The following is a 17307-nucleotide window of genomic DNA, read 5'->3' as shown; positions in this document are numbered from 1 at the left end:
TAAGTGACCATATATTGCATGTACTAAATACTTTTGGACTTATATTTATCCTCCATAGAAGTAAATAAAGCAAAAATAAAAATGAGGGTATGAGAATAATCAATAATAAGATTACTACAGCTGGTAACAGGAAATAGTTTGAATAATCTGCTCAGAAAATTCATTCACTGTGATGGCAAGCTGAGTGTGTATTGTTTTAGAAATTATAGTTGATACTGTACTAGACTTGGCCAAAATGTCTTAAAAGGCAATGAAGTATAAAACCTAATTGGATAACTAAGTCAAATGCTGAAACTTCATTATATGTTTGCATTTAGTTGTGTTATAATTGGCAATACCTTATTCAGTCTGCCTCTTTTTGTTCTCTAGAACTAACATTATTTCCCTCAGATATCTCCCCTCCCTTTTCACTTCATTAGCAGTTTTAGAAACTGGACACCTCTTGAGTAAGAACAAATATTTCTAGATAATCATACATACAGTAAACTGAAGTTTTCCTCTTTAGTATTGCTTGTAAGGGAGAAGTCATGTCTGCCAATGCTCTAGAAAAAGTCTTAAATTATGGTCCAAAGCCACTTGTTCCACTTTTTCTTCCTGCCCTGGTATAGTTTGTGAATGTGCTCCAGGAGCGACAGGCACAATATGATGCTCTGCTCATTCTGTGCATAAATATTTATATGCGGGTATATGTATATGTATATTGGAATGCGGGTGGTGCTGTGGTCTAAACCACTGAGCCTCTTGGGCTTGCCAATCAGAAGGTTGGCAGTTCGAATCCGCACAACGAGGTAATGCTCTGTCCCAGCCAGTGCAAGTAGATAAATAGGTACCACTGCGGCGGGAAGGTAAATGGCTTTTCCGTGCGCTCTGGTTTCCGTCAAGGTGTTCCGTTGCACCAGAAGCGGTTTAGTCATGCTGGCCACATGAACTGGAAATCTGTCTGTGGACAAACGCCGGCTCCCTCGGCCTGAAAGTGAGATGAGCGCCACACCCCAAAGTCGCCTTTGACTGGACTTAACCATCCAGGGGTCCTTTACCTTTTTACCTCTACCTTACAAATATATATAATGACTTGTGCACAAGTTTGGCCCTTGTTTCCACAGGGGGCTGCTTAAATCAGTCTTAGGGTATTGTTACTCTGTACAGTGGATTTGCCACATCTGGCACAATATAACTATTCTCTGTGATAGCATATTTGTTCATGTGGATGAGAAGATTGAAGGAGTAGTGTGTAAACTGAACATTTTCAGAGCCCGTGATGAAATCTTTTTAGTAAGCCAATATGTGCATGAGCTTCATGTACTCACATACAGCCCCCTTTGCTTCTCCCTTTGTGTGAACTGAACAAGCCAGGAAGCCACAGTTAACCATACTTCCTGTTGAGAGCTATCTGGAAGCCAACTTTAAACCATGGGCTCATATTCTAGCTTGTCCTGTCCCCCAATGAAGGGAGAAGTGAAGTGGAGGCAAAAGGGCTACATGAGAGTGCATGAAGCTTTTACACATCCCTGTTTATTAAACTGAGATGTGGCTATGTTTGGGTGATCAGTGTATCTTAAGGAAAGAGTGTTTATCAATGCTTTTTCCATATAAGATAGTATTATAACTTCCAGATGAGAGAACATTGTGGCTGTAAGAAGCCAGCTAGCTGCAACTTATGACCCATTAGGCAAGATCAGTTGCAGAATGACAGTTTCTGGGGTTTGTGAAACAGAAATAAGTAGTGTGGTTACAAATATGCTACTGATCACCTTTTACATCTTTGCTAGTTCATTTTCAGTATCCTGTCTTGATTTGTGGGGGGAAAGGAAGGTGAATCAGATATGCAATGTATTCAGATAAGTGCTATTAACTTACTTGTGAAACTTTATTTTTGTTTTACTTTCAGTGTATGCTAGAAAAAGTTGGAAACTGGAATTTTGACATTTTCCTTTTTGACAGGTTAACGAACGGTAAGATTAGTGTTTTTTTAAATATTACTCTTTAAGTCAGTTGTCCACTAAGCCAGTCCCTTACTCCTACTTTGCATTGAAGAAAGTTCCTTTTTAAAGTTGTGAATGAGTGGCTGTTTCATCCAAACATTAAGTGCACGCCCCAGGCTCACTACTGATACTGTATTATTCAGGTATGGATAGCCCATATGACCTTGTTATTTTCAACAAAAATATGCTAATTCCTTACATTCAGCCCTTTATATCTTGATTACGACGTATCCTGTGTGGACTTAAATTTGTAGTGTTGGGAATAACTTCTCTCTGAGAAAGAAATCCTGTGACTTAAGCAACTTGAAACAGCCAGTATATTCAGTTTTAAATATCTGTTTTACACTATATATTTGAAATGGACAATATTTTTGTAGGGTATCGTTACCATATTTTAAATTTTCTTCCTCTTAATGTAAAAAATATTACCATGTATATTAAAACCCACTGAATTCTCATTGATTAGCTTTACAGAATGTAGTTGATTGTTAAATTTGACCACTTGTCCTGAGAAGCATTTGCTAGACACTTACTCTGTTTCTGTGAAATGAGATAAAGTTACATTTTTTAAAGGAGACGGTACATTCCATGAAGTCTGAATTTTTAAAGTGGTTCTCAACCTTTATGAGTATGTGTACCCCCTTTAAAACCCCCCCATTTATTTATTTTTACAGACTTGTAGAAGCTTTAAGATTGGTGCCCCCCCTTATTTGAGCATCCAGAGGCACAGATGGCATTGGGATGGGGGTGCTGTATTAAAGCCCTTGGCAAAATCTTTCTTTAAAGGAGCCTCTCCCTCCTTTAAACTAAAACTGTGTTACATTTCACAATTTTCATATTCATTTGAGTAGATTATCCAATACAGAAATTTCGTTTATATGAGATCTGTGTTTTTATAAAATTCTGAAGAACTGACAAATGCTATTAAACTGATGGGTTCACTTTGCATTACCGAGAGAGATTTTTCTCAGTCCCAATTCATTGCTGATGGATTAGATGTTTTACACTGAAGTAAAAACACTAAATCTTAAAGCTTTAATTACTATTCTGCATGAGTAAAAAATAGAAACAAAATGTGCTTGAAATTCTTAATCATTATGTTGAATGAAACCATGGTTGTTCTGTGGATCAGGAGGAATAATTATGGTAACTTAGCCTGTGATGGTAGTATACCACAGAGGTTTGCTAGTAATGTGGATAATAGAGATAATAGAATATTAGCTGTCAGTTACTTGCAAAAACTAGTAAGTAAGATTTCTTGTCTGGAAGCATGTGCTATATGAATGACTTGCTTCAGGCCCATGCAATAGAGTGCCTTAAAACATTTAGCCTGTCTACATTTTTGATGCTTCCCATTAAAGATGATTTTGTGTTTTTTGGTTTTTTTTAGGAAACAGTTTAGTTACCTTAACCTTCCACCTGTTTAATCTTCATGGACTTGTAGAGCACTTCCAACTAGATACAATGAAGCTCCGCCGATTTTTAGGTAAAAATTTTCAGAGGTTCACTTAAGTCAGTTTTGCAAAAATAGGGTACAACAGCCCATTTGCTACTTTAAATTATGCTGTCCAGCATGAAGAGCCCTAAGGAACTGGGGAGAAGAGAGAAAAGGGTGATAGACTGATGAAATGATGGGTATTGCTGTTACTGTCATGCTAGTTCCCAATTTATTTTGCAGGTTTTAAAGTGTTTCTGTTAAAAGTGGACACTCATCTTCTAAAGACTTATTTAAAAACCTGCTGTATACCATTTACTGGTGGGTGGGAGGAAAGAATGTTGCATGGCACAGGTGCTAGCCAGCAGTTGCCATGTACCCCACCACATCCAACCATGCTTCACAAAGCACTGCAAACCACAACAGATGTGCTAACTGTATGGAAGCCTGCATTAAAATATTACTGAAAAATGAGAGGAACCCACATCTAAAATGCTTTGACACGTATAAACACTTTGGGTAGTACAGTGGTACCTTGGGTTAAGTACTTAATTCGTTCCGGAGGTCCGTTCTTAACCTGAAACTGTTCTTAACCTGAAGCACCACTTTAGCTAATGGGGTCACCCACTGCCGCCTCACCGCCAGAGCATGATTTCTGTTCTCATCCTGAAGCAAAGTTCGTAACCCCAGGTAATATTTCTGCATTAGCGGAGTCTGTAACCTGAAGCGTATGTAACCTGAAGCGTATGTAACCCGAAGTACCACTGTATCCAGCTGAACAATTCTTCTAAAGCAAGGGCTTTTAGAAGTGCAATAGAACTTTCTCTCCCCCTCCCTACATACTCTCTAAATCTGTTCTGTGGGGGTCCCACAACCCTCTGGAGCAGATTTACTGGTCATGTGGAAAAAGGGAAGAGCAGGGAAGTTCTCTTGTACTGGCAGAACTGTTTATAATTGTTTAGTAGTCTGTTTATAATTGGATACTGTTGTTTAGTAGTCAACACACACACACACACACACACACACACACACACACACACAAAGATGGTTCTGCTTAAATAATATACTGGTCTGTTGAGTTGGAGGCACAACTGTATATGCCTTGGTTTATACTTTTAGTTGTGTCTGGAATGCTGCAATAGTAATATGGTTGAGTGGTGTAAGTTTCTTCTACAATTTATATGCTATGTAAAGTGTGAGTTTGATCCTCTATGCGAGCACCTGATAAGTGCAAACGCCTGGTTTACATGATTACTCTTCCACCATTTTTTGATGTGGGGGAAATAATGTGCACTGGGACTTTATGGACAGATATTCTAGTGCAGACAGCCTGATTTGCACTGAAGATAATCTGCATGGTGGAAGGAGGATCATGGGCTCAGACTGCTGCTGGCTGAATGTGTGACCAAAGCTGTTTGGTTTTTCAACAGTAACTTATAACATAAAAGTGCACGATGATATGAAAGGTAAATTAATGCAAAATTTCTTCTCATTTGTAGTAATGGTTCAAGAAGATTACCACAGTCACAACCCATACCACAATGCAGTTCATGCTGCTGATGTGACTCAGGCCATGCACTGTTTTTTAAAAGAACCTAAGGTAAAAATATCTCCTTAACAGTTTTCAGCAAATAAGTTACACAGTTTCAAAAGCAGATTTCATGTGGCATAGGACCAGCCTTTTTAAAAAACAAATAAGTTAATATTAGTTTTGTGTAATAAAAATGTACACCTCCCTTACTGCTTTATTATTGGTCTTCCTACAGAGAACTCTGAATCCTATATTCTAGATAAAAGTATAAATAAATGAAAGAAGAATTTGATGCATTGAAAGATGAAATTCAGTGCATTTTTAAAAAGAACAGATGCAACCCAAGTTTGCTTCAAGTGTCAGTAGTGAATATTCATGTGGCCATGCTTTATATATTACAGCTTTCCCAGTCCCTGACTCCATGGGATACTCTTCTTGGCTTAATTGCAGCTGCCACTCATGATTTGGATCACCCAGGTGTTAATCAGCCTTTCCTTATTAAAACAAACCATTATTTAGCAACTTTATACAAGGTAAGTGAGGAAAAATATTTCTGTTTAGAAAAACATAACCAAGTGCAAAAATGCTCACTTGCTGTAGTCACAAATTCTTGGTGGGAGAGATTTTTAAAGGAGTGATTTAATTATTTATAGCAGCTTTGGGGAATGGATTGGCTCAAAAAGTGGCCACACCTCTGGGAGCAATCTTTGACTGGTGGGAAGGCCTAAATCTGCCAGAAAACATTGTGTCTTGTATTTGGTGTTGTTTCAGTTCAGCGCTGAATGCAAGCCATGCTGCTTTCAGCAGAAAACTTCCCCACTTAGCAGCTGCAATTCCCACGAGGAATCAATCCAGCCGGGGTTGCGTTTAGCATAATAATTAAATAGCACCAAATGCAAGCTCTGCTGCCAAGGAACAGTTGGGATTGTGCTTTACGTGTCAGTTACCTGATGCCATATGATTGACAGCTGGGCATGGCCAACCAGAAAAGGTGTACAGTGGTGCCCCGCAAGACGAATGCCTCGCAAGACGGAAAACCCGCTAGACGAAAGGGTTTTCCGTTTTGGAGGTGCTTCACAAAATGAATTTCCTATGGGCTTGCTTCGCAAGACGAAAATGTCTTGCGAGTTCCTGGAGGGTTTTTTCCTTCCCCCCCCCTTTTTCGCAAGCCGCTAAGCCGCTTATCAGCTGATCCGCTAAGCCGCTTAACAGCTGATCCGCTAAGCCGCTTAACAGCTGATCTGCTAAGCCGCTAAGCCGCTTAACAGCTGATCGCTAAGCCGCTTAACAGCTGATCCGCTAAGCCGCTTATCAGCTGATCCGCTAAGCCCGCTAAGCCGCTAATAGCGCTAAGCCGCTAAGCCGCTAATGAGCTTGCTTCGCAAGACGATAAAACCGCAAGACGAAGAGACTCGCGGAACGGATTCTTTTCGTCTTGCGAGGCACCACTGTACAAGCTAAATTGTCCAGCTTGGGGTGCCTATTGCACAACAATCTGAAGCCGAAGTTGGTTGGGGCAGAGCTTGTGTGATTTAAGGTTTTTAACATCAAAGCCAGTGCCTGGGAGCAAACTGGTAACCAGTGAATTCCATAGAAGAGCTATGTAATGATGGTCTGAATGGAAAGCTTCTTCCAGCAGCCACATTCTGGAATCCAAAGGTGTAAATGAGAGAGCTGGGTAGCATCTTCTGCATACTGATGATGCCGTATCCCAAAGTCCTGGGTAACCTCCCAGTGATTTCATGCAGATGTTGAAAAAGCATGGGAGATGAAATTAAACATTATGCCACCCATAGGCCCCTGCACCACATGCTGGAATTTTCCCCTACAGTAGGCCTGGAGCCATTTTGAGCCACAATATTGCCTAGTCCCAAGTCAGAGAGAGAATTCTGAAGGATGTGATCATGGATGACACTGAAAGCCACAGAGACAACCAGGAGAAGTTGTACTCCCCCTGTCTATCCCCTAGTGAAGTATTGGCATAAAGGATTGTTCATTCATGAAAATACAATTCAGAATTCAATGAATATTTGATAACCATAATTCTCTCTCTTCCTCTTCCTCTTCCACTTCTTTTCAGAATACCTCAGTATTGGAAAATCACCACTGGAGATCTGCAGTGGGATTGTTGAGAGAATCTGGATTATTTGCACATATGTCACTAGAAAACAGGTATGTGTCAGATTTGCAGTATCACATGCATCTACGGAAAATATATTGCGGAACATTTTAAATGGATGTGAAATGGAAGTAAAAACACATTTCCAAATAATATAATTTACTGCAGCTTCATATCCACCTCAATCAAAACAAAACAAATCTTGATGCCTAACTTGCTACACTTGTACAGTGTACACTTTTCATGTTTATCACAATAATTTTGAGTGATATGAAGACTTTGTTAAATTATTGAACTGTTGCACTGGGTCTTAGTTTGTTAACAAAACTGTATTTTATAGTAATTTAATCAGGGTTGGCCTGAATTTTGTGTAAAGTTAACAAAGACTGTTTAAATGTTGGTCACTTATTTCATTCTTCTTTCTGTGTATCTCCAATTTAAGGCAGCTGATGGAAAGCCAGATAGGAGCACTGATACTTGCCACTGATATCAGTCGGCAAAATGAATATCTATCCCTATTTCGCAGTCATTTGGACAAGGAAGATTTATGCTTAACAGAGGAAAATCATCGTCATCTCATTCTTCAGGTAATTGTTTGGTCCCTAAATAGAAAAGTAGTACAACTGTTCAGTAACAACTGCTTTGCCGTCTACTGTATGAAATAATTTTTGGTTGATGCACATAGGCTTGAAGATGGCCTTCTGTGTTCTCTGATGGCATACTTCTAACAAAAATAGTTTTCTAGTACAGAAAACTTGGATATTCCATTTGCCAGCAAAATGGTTGCAACTCAGTAGCAAATGTTTATCTTACTCTGTTCACTACAATCTTAAAACAATTGAAATTATTTTTTAAAAAGATAATTCTTTAACACTTTAAAATCCTGTTAATTATCTAAGTGATCTTCCTGTTTTTGCAGAATGTTGGGAAGTGAGAGTAGCTTTTTTTAACTGAGCACTTAGGAAAAATGCTAGCTACCTGCTTTTCTTACTATTTTACCTGTACAAGTAAAACAATTAAATTGCTTTCCACAGCCTCCAGCCCCAGTGGCTACAGGCCTAAAATAACTCCTTAGGAATCAGTCCCCTGTGCTCATTAACATGGAAGTAAGCACCATTGAACACAAGTGGGACTTGTGCGTCTAAAGCATGCCATAATCAGGCCGGATTAAGATTCATTGAAGCTTTGGAGGTATGCTAATTTGAGTGAGAGAAAGCTGAAAAACATTGCCATTTATAGTACAGAAATGCATTGTTCTGATTAAAGGAACCACAATTTTGTTGCCTGCAAACATTAAATCCCCATTTGCAGCCATTTTATACTTCCTTATATGTATTCATAGCAGCCTTGTAGTTAGGCTAGGCTGGGAGTTGGTAAGTGGCCCAAACCAAGAAGTGGTCAGAAACAAGGATGAAAAGGGGGCCCTATTCTGGGCATTTCAACAGACCCTCAACCACCTTAATCCAGTCTTGCTTCTGAAACTTTTCCAAACAAGGAAGCAATAGCTTAAGAATGTAAGAAGAGCCCTGCTGGATCAGGCCACAGTCCCATCTAATCTGTTCTGCTCTCACCATGACCAACCTGATGCCTATGGGAAACCACATGCTGGACCTGAGTGCAACAGTATTTCCCCCTTTGTGATTCCCAGCACTGGTATTTAGATACAGATAGGTAGCCGTGTTGGTCTGCCATAGTCAAAACAAAAAAATTTTTTTCCCTTCCAGTAGCACCTTAAAGACCAACTAAGTTAGTTCTTGGTATGAGCTTTCGTGTGCATGCACACTTCTTCAGATACTTCAGATATTTAGAGGCATACTGTCTCCAATAGTGGAGTCATCATGGTTGGGAGTCACTGATAGGCTTATCCTCCATAAATCTGTCTAATCCGTTTTTAAAGCCATCCATGTAAATGGCCATCACTGCTTCTTGTGGGAGCGAATTCCATAGTTTAACAATCCGTAGCCAAAACAGTGTGCTCTGCTGCCCTGGGCTCCTTTTGGAGGAAGGCTGGGATACAAATTTTAAAAAGAAATAAAACAACATTGCATTAATTTACAGGCAGGCATTCGTAAATGGTGAAGGATGAAGTGCAGTGTATTGATGAATGATCTTTCATGATAACCAGACATAGCCATATTAAATTGATAATGCTTGCTATCAGACTTCTTTATTGGTGCTATGGAAGATGAATGTTTTCATAATTTTCCAGGATTGCACTGATGTTTCTGGGAGAGGTTAACTCATATATGTTCAAACATATTTCCTTCCCAAAACACACCGCTTGTTCAGCTAAGTTACATTGGATTTAGTGATAGTGATCCACATGTGTGCTGCATTGTAGCCCCCTTTGTTACTCAGTATCACTTGTCCATTACATATTGTTAAGGATTTTAAAAGAACCTGACTTAGAAGTCACAGAATCAAGGAGTTGGAAGGGACTGTCAGGGTCATCTAGTCAGCCTCCCGCATTGCAGGAATCCTGCTCACAGTCATCCCTGGGTGGCCTAAACCACCAACCTTCTTTTTAGCAGCGAGATGTACTGACCCATTGTGCCATGTGACACTTTGCATCATCTGAAGTTGCAAAACTTAAGTGTGTAGTTGTTAGCAGGCCACAATATCTTGCATAATATGTTGATGGTTTGTCTTATTTACTAGATGGCTTTGAAATGTGCTGATATTTGCAACCCCTGCCGGACTTGGGAATTAAGCAAGCAGTGGAGTGAAAAAGTAACAGAAGAATTCTTTCATCAAGGCAAGTAGTGAAAAGTGATTTCATTATGGAACGTGAAACAAAATGATAAAAGAATTGTAGTGAAGCATGGCTCTTACAGAAAATAGAAAATTTTATTATTTGCAATGAATGCACCTTGAATGGTTTCCTCAGACCATTTTTACTGTATAGATTGCAGCTTTGTAGAACACTTGATATTTCTGTTTACCTAACTTTAACTGGATGAGAAGCTATTTCACAGTAATAAAGGCTTTACTTTCACCTGCTGCTTCAGTCCAAAGCGACATGTATTGAGAAAAAAAAGCTGAATTTATCTCTGTAGAATTGCTTGATGATTAAAAATTATTTAGCACTGTGCTATGCAAGTTAAAAGGTTGGACACACCGTTTTGTGTACATGGATTTAAGTTGTCAGTGCAATTGAGACGAATTGCAGTTAGGTTTCTGGAATCTTGCACTTTTTGAAATTGTATATAAAATCTTTTAACTGTGCAGATCTTCACTGGTATTGCATTAACTAACTTGGGCTTGCCGATCGAAAGGTCGGCGGTTTGAATCCCTGTAGCGGGGTGAGGTGAGCTCCCATTTTTCGGTCCCAGCTCCTGCCAACCTAGCAGTTCGAAAGCATATAGTGCAAGTAGATAAATAGGTACCTCTCCAGCAGGAAGGAAAACAGTGTTTCTGTGCGCTGCTCTGGTTTCGCCAGAAGTGGCTTAGTCATGCTGGCCACATGACCCAGAAAAACTGTCTGCGGAAGTGGACAAACGCCAGCTCCCTTGGCCTGTAAAGCGAGATGAGTGCCGCAACCCCAGAGTCGTTTGCGACTGGACTTAATTGTCAGGGGTCCCTTTACCTTTACCTTTAAGCTATTAATGATATTGATAGCAACCAATGCCTACTCATTAGCTCAGCTTTTGAGTACAATATACTGTTACTGGATCATTATCACTTCTCACAAACATTTTCCTTCAAGTAGCAATCAAAGGTTGGTTAAGTCTTGTCACTTTTCTCACTTAGGATTTTTTGTTTTTGAAATGCATTTATGTATTTCAACAATATGGTTTTTAGGCAGGGAGTGGAAGATTTTGAACCTGAAGCAGCTAACTTGGCCCTGTGGTTTGGATCTACAGCCTGAAAGTTCACCTACAAACTTTCCGCAAAATATTCTTGTATGAGAGATTATTACAATAGTGATAATTATGGCATGCTACAGGTCTTGTGAAGTAGTTCAACTCGTGATGTATTTTTTAATGGAAAAATTCATAATGGAAAACATGCTACTGATCTTTCAAGTTACATTTGCTCATTGAGAGATAAATGGGTAATTTTCTTGCTGGTTAATTCCATATCAAGTGATCCAACTTTTTTACCTCATATTATCCAATTTTCTCAATATTTTGTACACTTGTTGAATGATAAAAAACTAAGTTTAAATCTAAATTTTAGCATTTTATCTCATCTTGTTGCTCAGCCTAGCATTGAGATAAGTCAAAACTAAAAACACCAATCTCTTCAGAACCTCATGGGCTTTAATATATGTCACAAGATGGACTTACTTTAAATTTTAAATTGAAGTTACAAAACTTAAAATTTTTCAAAGAATAGATACGATTAAAAAAATTGAAAAAAAATGTATTATTTAATATTTCTAAGAACTACCTGCAAAATTTCATCTTGGGATCTCAATGGGATCACATTGAAAAAAATATTTTGTATATACGTGTCTGCCTTATTGGGTTCTGTTTAGGATAAATGGGGCTTCTTGGAGTAAAACATAACAGAAGAAACAAGACTTCAAACTATAATATCAATTAATTCAGGCAGTTCTTTAGAAAGTTATGCAATTAAAAGATATCTGAAAAGCTAGTCAGGGTTTTCTTCTAAAAACGTGTTCCAAAGCAGAGTGACAGCTTGTTGCATTATAGAATTAACATTTAGAAAGAATTATTGTTAGTACTTCATTTCATGAGCATTACAACAAAATGCTAGATCATATCTGCTAGATCATTTATATTTGTAAACAGTTATGAAGCTAGTGTTCAAATGATAAAGCTGTGGTTTTAAATACAGTGGTGCCTCGCAAGACGAAAAGAATCCGTTCTGCGAGTCTCTTCGTCTAGCAGTTTTTTCGTCTTGCGAAGCAAGCCCATTGACGGATTAGCGGATTAGCGCTATTAGCGGCTTTTAGCGGCTTATCGGCTTAGCGGATAAGCGGCTTAGCGGCTTAGAAAAAGGGGGGGGGAGGAAAAAAACCCCGCAGGAACTTGCAAGACATTTTCGTCTTGCGAAGCAAGCCCATAGGAAATTCGTTTTGCGAAGCACCTCCAAAACGGAAAACTCTTTCGTCTAGCGAGTTTTCCGTCTTGCGAGGCATTCATCTTGCGGGGCACCACTGTACGGCAGCTATATTAAACAACTGAAGTTACATTTCTTAGATCTGTCTGGTATCTGTTAACATTAAAAATTGTTAAATGAAAAACCTTAACACTTTAAGTTTTGTTGAATTGTAGAAAACGGCTTATTAAATTAGTATTCTGTTTGTAGGAGATGTTGAGAAAAAATACTGCTTGGGCGTGAGTCCACTGTGTGATCGACAGACAGAAACCATTGCCAACATCCAGATTGGTAACTACAGATCTATGTGATAAGTTACTATAGTTTCCATTAATATATAATATAGGGAAGATAAACTGTGTGATGTTTAGTTTTAAAAGTCTTTGACAGTTTTTAAGAGAACATTTTGGGTGGTATTCAGCTTAGTTTTACTCAGTGTAGACCCACTGAAATGATGAACATGTCCAAGTTAGGTCTATTAATTTCAGTTAACTACTGTTGAGTTAAGTTTAGTGAATGCTACCCTATGTTTTGTTGTTATTGAAATTTTCATTTCCATGAAATAGGAAGTGTATAGAGAGAGTTTTCTGTTTTCTCATCTGGCATTTATATTTCTTTGCCTGGATAAATTGTGACAGCTGCTTGTGAAGAGGCTTTAATTGTGACTTTAGGTCAGATTCAGTTTTGTGGCAAATTATTTATTTTAAAGAGGGTGCTTGTTTTCTACTGGGCTACTTATGAATCGCCCTGAGATTCATGGATGAAGGACGGTATACAAATTTATTATTTTTACTATTTTTAAAAGATGGAAATTTAAACAACATTGGCAGTATTCAGTGAAAGAGTTGTGCTACTGCAAGTGGTGCCCCCTCTGCCCTCCCAGATCTGCTCAAGAGGGTTTGGGGAAATCCACAGAACAGATTCAGGAACTGCACAGTGGTGGGGATGGAGCGGTGGGAGGAAATGTTCCATTTGCTTAATGCTGTGTTTCCAGAGTTGGAAATTTGGTTTGAAGTGTGTTTTTTAATTCTGTATTGTAGGCAAACTATGGTCAGCATGTCTTATTTGGACATCACAGCAAACCATGGAGACTTGCATGCACAACTCCTTTCCGCACATCCTGGTTTGATGTGGAGGAAGGAGTTGCTATGCACACAAGTCTCCAGCATGTTTGGTCTCAAGCAATTGAAAGCTAGTAACAAAAAGAAGCAGCATTTAAATTTCTTGACCAGTATTTACCCATAAAGTCCCTTACTTGATTCATGACTGCACTACCACATGTTTCCTGTCATAGCAGCATGGTGAAATCAGAGGGCTTTCCTTTACCTGATCAGTTTGAAGTAGCAAATGTTTATGGTTACTGATCTGACCCATATGAGATCTTTTGAACCCAGCAGTTTTTGTGTGACTCAGTAGCAGCCTCAACTACACAAAAAAATATGTTGTATTCCTTAGGGCTTGAGAGAGAGAGCTTGTGTGCTGCTTTATTTTGCATTTGTACTAAAATGTATATATTTTATTTAGTTTATAAATTGCCTTTCGAAAAGCACTCTGGACAAATGTAATAAGTACAGGAAGATAAAACACAGTAAACTCATTCAAATAACTCTTAATACGGAAATGTTACATGGAAAACACACAGTCTCTTGTTTCTGGGGTTCTAATTCCAAGGTGTTTTTTCTCATTAGGTTTTATGACCTATTTGGTGGAACCATTATTCACAGAGTGGGCTCGTTTCTCAAACACCAGACTATCTCAAACGATGCTTGGTCATTTGGGATTGAATAAAGCTAGCTGGAAGGGTGTGCAGAGAGAACAATCCAGCAGCGGTGACGATACTGATCCTGCATTTGAGGAAATGGACTCTGAAGTTATACCTCAGGAACACCGACTATCCTGACCCCAGGATCTGCTTAACAAAAACTGCCTCTTGCCTGGTATCTATGGAACAGGGTTTGAGGATAAATTTTGTCTGACTGCCAAGGTTTCAGTGTAAACAATGCCAGCATTATTTATTTCCAAGTTTTTCCTTTGATAAATCATTTGAACCCAGTTTTCAGTTACAAGACCTGAACATAGAGCAATATGCATATGCCTTGTTTGGCTTCTGCATGGATCCTTGAATATGCAAACCAGAGGAGTGGTTGAAGCTTGACCGAGGGGAAAGTACGAGAAAATATTGTTGCGTGCCACATCGCTTTGTTTTTATTTGTTTTTAGAGAAAATTTGAAATCAGGCCTTCAAAGTTGCCACATGACATGGTGGATGATTCCTTCTCTTGGAATTTAACAAGACTCATTCAGTCCTTGTCCAAAATGTGGAAGAGTGAAGTGCCCCTACTTGGATGCCTCTGGCAAGAACTGATGTTTACAAATGTACTTGGAAACTATAGGTTCTAAATTAATCTTTCTGCATGGCTGTGAAGGAACCACTAATTTTTTAAAAAAGGAAAACAAAGAGATCAAATCTGAAACTGCAGCTCATTTTCCTGCTAGTAAAAAAGAAAGTATCCCATGTGTCATAATTTTGGCTGTGCATTGGAAAGAGCATTTTTTTACATAAAGCACAGCCAAGCTTTTACTCCAGTGCAGAATGGGAATGCAATTACAGCGGGCAGAAATACTTCCGGATTTTGGGAGGGGATGTGGGATGGTATAGAGGAGGAGAAGAAGAGTCTTCATTGTGTTAAGATTCTGCCGTGGAAACATTTGCATGTTGTTTTCACTATTGTACACTTGAACTGCACATGCAAGGGAAAACAGGTGGAATGATTATGAACACCAGAAACAGCTCAGGGTATTTGCCAATCTGAAATAAAGTGGGATGGGAAGTGTGTCCTTCAGAACAAGGGTACAAATGCCCCTTTCGCTGCAGTGTGTGTGTATGTTTGTGTGTGTGTGAGGGAGAGAGAGAGAGAGAGTAAGTGTGTGTGTTTGTGTGTGTGTGAATACTTGGGGATGGGGGGTGGGTTGGGGAGGAAGGGAACAATAGGAAGGATTTGAAAGGCAATTTTTTTTTATTTATTCTTTTTAGAATGTGACATTTTCATGAGCAGCCACAGGGGGGAAAGGAACAGGTTGCTACAGCTGCCTTAAACTATGCACAAAGCTAAGTGACCAAATTTTGTTGTTGATTGAAAAAGTGCATTGTTTACTTATTCCTCCCTCTACTGAAATGCTCCCCATTATGGGGTTTTTTGATGTGAAAAGGAGAAAATGTTTTTAAGGACAAATTTTAAGGACTAATTTTTAATCTTCAAGCATTCCTTTTTTGTAATTTGTTTTTTACATTGTTTTAAGTACTGTAAGCACAACTGTAATCTATTTTGAGGAATTGGTGCTTTCTTTTTGTTCATTTGTAATTCCCTTGTTACTGTAAAGACTGTTTATTCCATTCTGTTTACAGTTTGCAACAGCCATTTTTGGGAGAGAGCTTCAGTGTAAAGCCATTTGTAAAAGGCTTTGCCATACTCATTTTAATGTGCCTGTTGCTGTTAACTTTTGATTAATAATAAAAATCTTTTCACATTACCTCCTGAGTCCAGCCTTAGAAAAGTAGCTGAAACCACTTTAATCACATATTCTCCCTTTGTAGCTCTTTTGAGACTTGTTTAAACAGGTCATTACAGTGTTTCAAAGTTACTTTGATCATAAAATTGAGAAGGCATAGGAAGGAAACAAGTCTTTTGGGTTGCAATCCTATACCTGCTTACCTGAAAGTAAGGCACATTGAACCCAAAGGGGCTGGCTTTTGAGTAAAAATATATAGGATTGCACTGTCAATTGCACTTCCTATTTCTCTTCAGTTTAGTTACAATCCAATTTCTTGGATTCAGATAGACCAGGGGCCACCAACCTTTTTAGACAAGTGCGAACATTTTGAATTTTGAGTAATGACAGCACCAATCACAAAATGGCTGCTGGGTGGTGGGGCATACCACAAAATTAGAGTGCCTAGCAGTTTTGAACCTAGCAGTTCAAAAGCATACCAGTGCAAGTAGATAAATAGGTACTGCTGCAGCAGAAAGGTAAACGGCGTTTCCATATGCTCTGGCTTCCATCATGGTGTTCTGTTGTGCCAGAAGTGGTTTAGTCATGCTGACCACATTACCTAGAAAGTTGTCTGTGGACAAATGCCGGCTCTCTTGGCCTGAAGCAAGAGTGAGTGCCGCACCCCAGTCGCTTTTGATTGGACTTAACCATCCAGGGGTCATTTACCTTTACCTTACCGTCATAGTGAAGCTTTCCCCATGCTATTTCCATACGTTTAATTTCTGCCTGCCGTGCAGATGTTAAAGGCACAAGAACCCTGGTTTTCCCCAATGCCAAGGCTGCCGTCCTGTGCCAACTTACCTGAGAGTAAGCCCCATTAAACGCAGAGACTAACATCAAAATAGTCCTTAAACGGGTTAGCTATGTGGTAAATTCTTAATAGCGGCCTGATCTTTAGCTCCTGCACAGCAGAAGATAAGCTTAAGCCCCTTTGCAAAGTTTTCATATTTGCCTTTTGAGGGGATGGGGATAACTGAGCATCCACCCACATCTATTGTATAGAACATAACTTATAGATAGTAACAGATGTCAGACAAATCTAGCTGTAACTTCACTCATTGGCCAGAAACACTGACGGGGGGAGCAGCCACTGGTGCATTATCCTGAAATCCCTTTTAAGGTACTTGCAAATTTTGCTCCATAACTTTCTAAGAGGACTAGATACTTTTTTAAAATTAAAAGCTGTCTTCAGCCTCTGGCAGTCTTTGTGGCACTGGGCCAGGGACTCCTGAGAGAAACTGCATTTCAGTGGAGAGATTGTCTTGCGATTAGGAGGTAGAATTTTAAAAAATGCCCTTGTTCTGTGTTTTGAACCTGACTACCCCTGCAGAAGAACTGACCCAAATCCTTATGGTCTGAACTGTAGTAAATGAAAAGCAGCATTTGGCTGAATCTTCCAGTTGCTGAACTGTTGCATATCATCTCTGAATGAGCCACAATTCAAGTCCACATTTATTTTGAATTAACCGTTGAGAAGTAGTTTCTGCCTCTCTAAATGTTCTCAATATCCATCTGTATAATCATTTTAATCTTTCAGGCAATTCTGGAGAAATCTTCAACAGTGGGGAAAGCTTATTGCAATTTGCAATGATGCAAGAGTAGAGTTCTGAGACAAAGTATCA

At 39.1% G+C, this 17307-nt stretch overlaps 1 protein-coding gene across 3 annotated transcripts in view; it reads left to right on the top strand.

The window, feature by feature from the left end:
* Nucleotides 1-15664, top strand: part of PDE7A (phosphodiesterase 7A) — a 53223-nt gene extending 37559 nt beyond the window's left edge. For all 3 annotated transcript variants that reach the window (XM_083623372.1, XM_083623371.1, XM_083623373.1), the window contains 9 exons: nt 1889-1952; nt 3373-3468; nt 4917-5017; nt 5350-5481; nt 7029-7120; nt 7510-7654; nt 9726-9822; nt 12345-12425; nt 13823-15664. In XM_083623372.1, the coding sequence (XP_083479498.1) occupies nt 1889-1952; nt 3373-3468; nt 4917-5017; nt 5350-5481; nt 7029-7120; nt 7510-7654; nt 9726-9822; nt 12345-12425; nt 13823-14034 (1020 nt within the window). In that variant the 3' untranslated portion in view covers nt 14035-15664. The remainder of the gene's footprint in view (nt 1-1888; nt 1953-3372; nt 3469-4916; nt 5018-5349; nt 5482-7028; nt 7121-7509; nt 7655-9725; nt 9823-12344; nt 12426-13822) is intronic.
* The last annotated feature ends 1643 nt before the right edge of the window (nt 15665-17307 follow it).

The sequence above is a fragment of the Podarcis filfolensis genome (genome assembly GCF_964270895.1).
Source record: "Podarcis filfolensis genome assembly, chromosome: 7".
Lineage (NCBI taxonomy): Eukaryota > Metazoa > Chordata > Lepidosauria > Squamata > Lacertidae > Podarcis > Podarcis filfolensis.
Note: the sequence above shows the minus strand (reverse complement) of the source record. Positions and strands in the feature narration are given on the sequence as shown.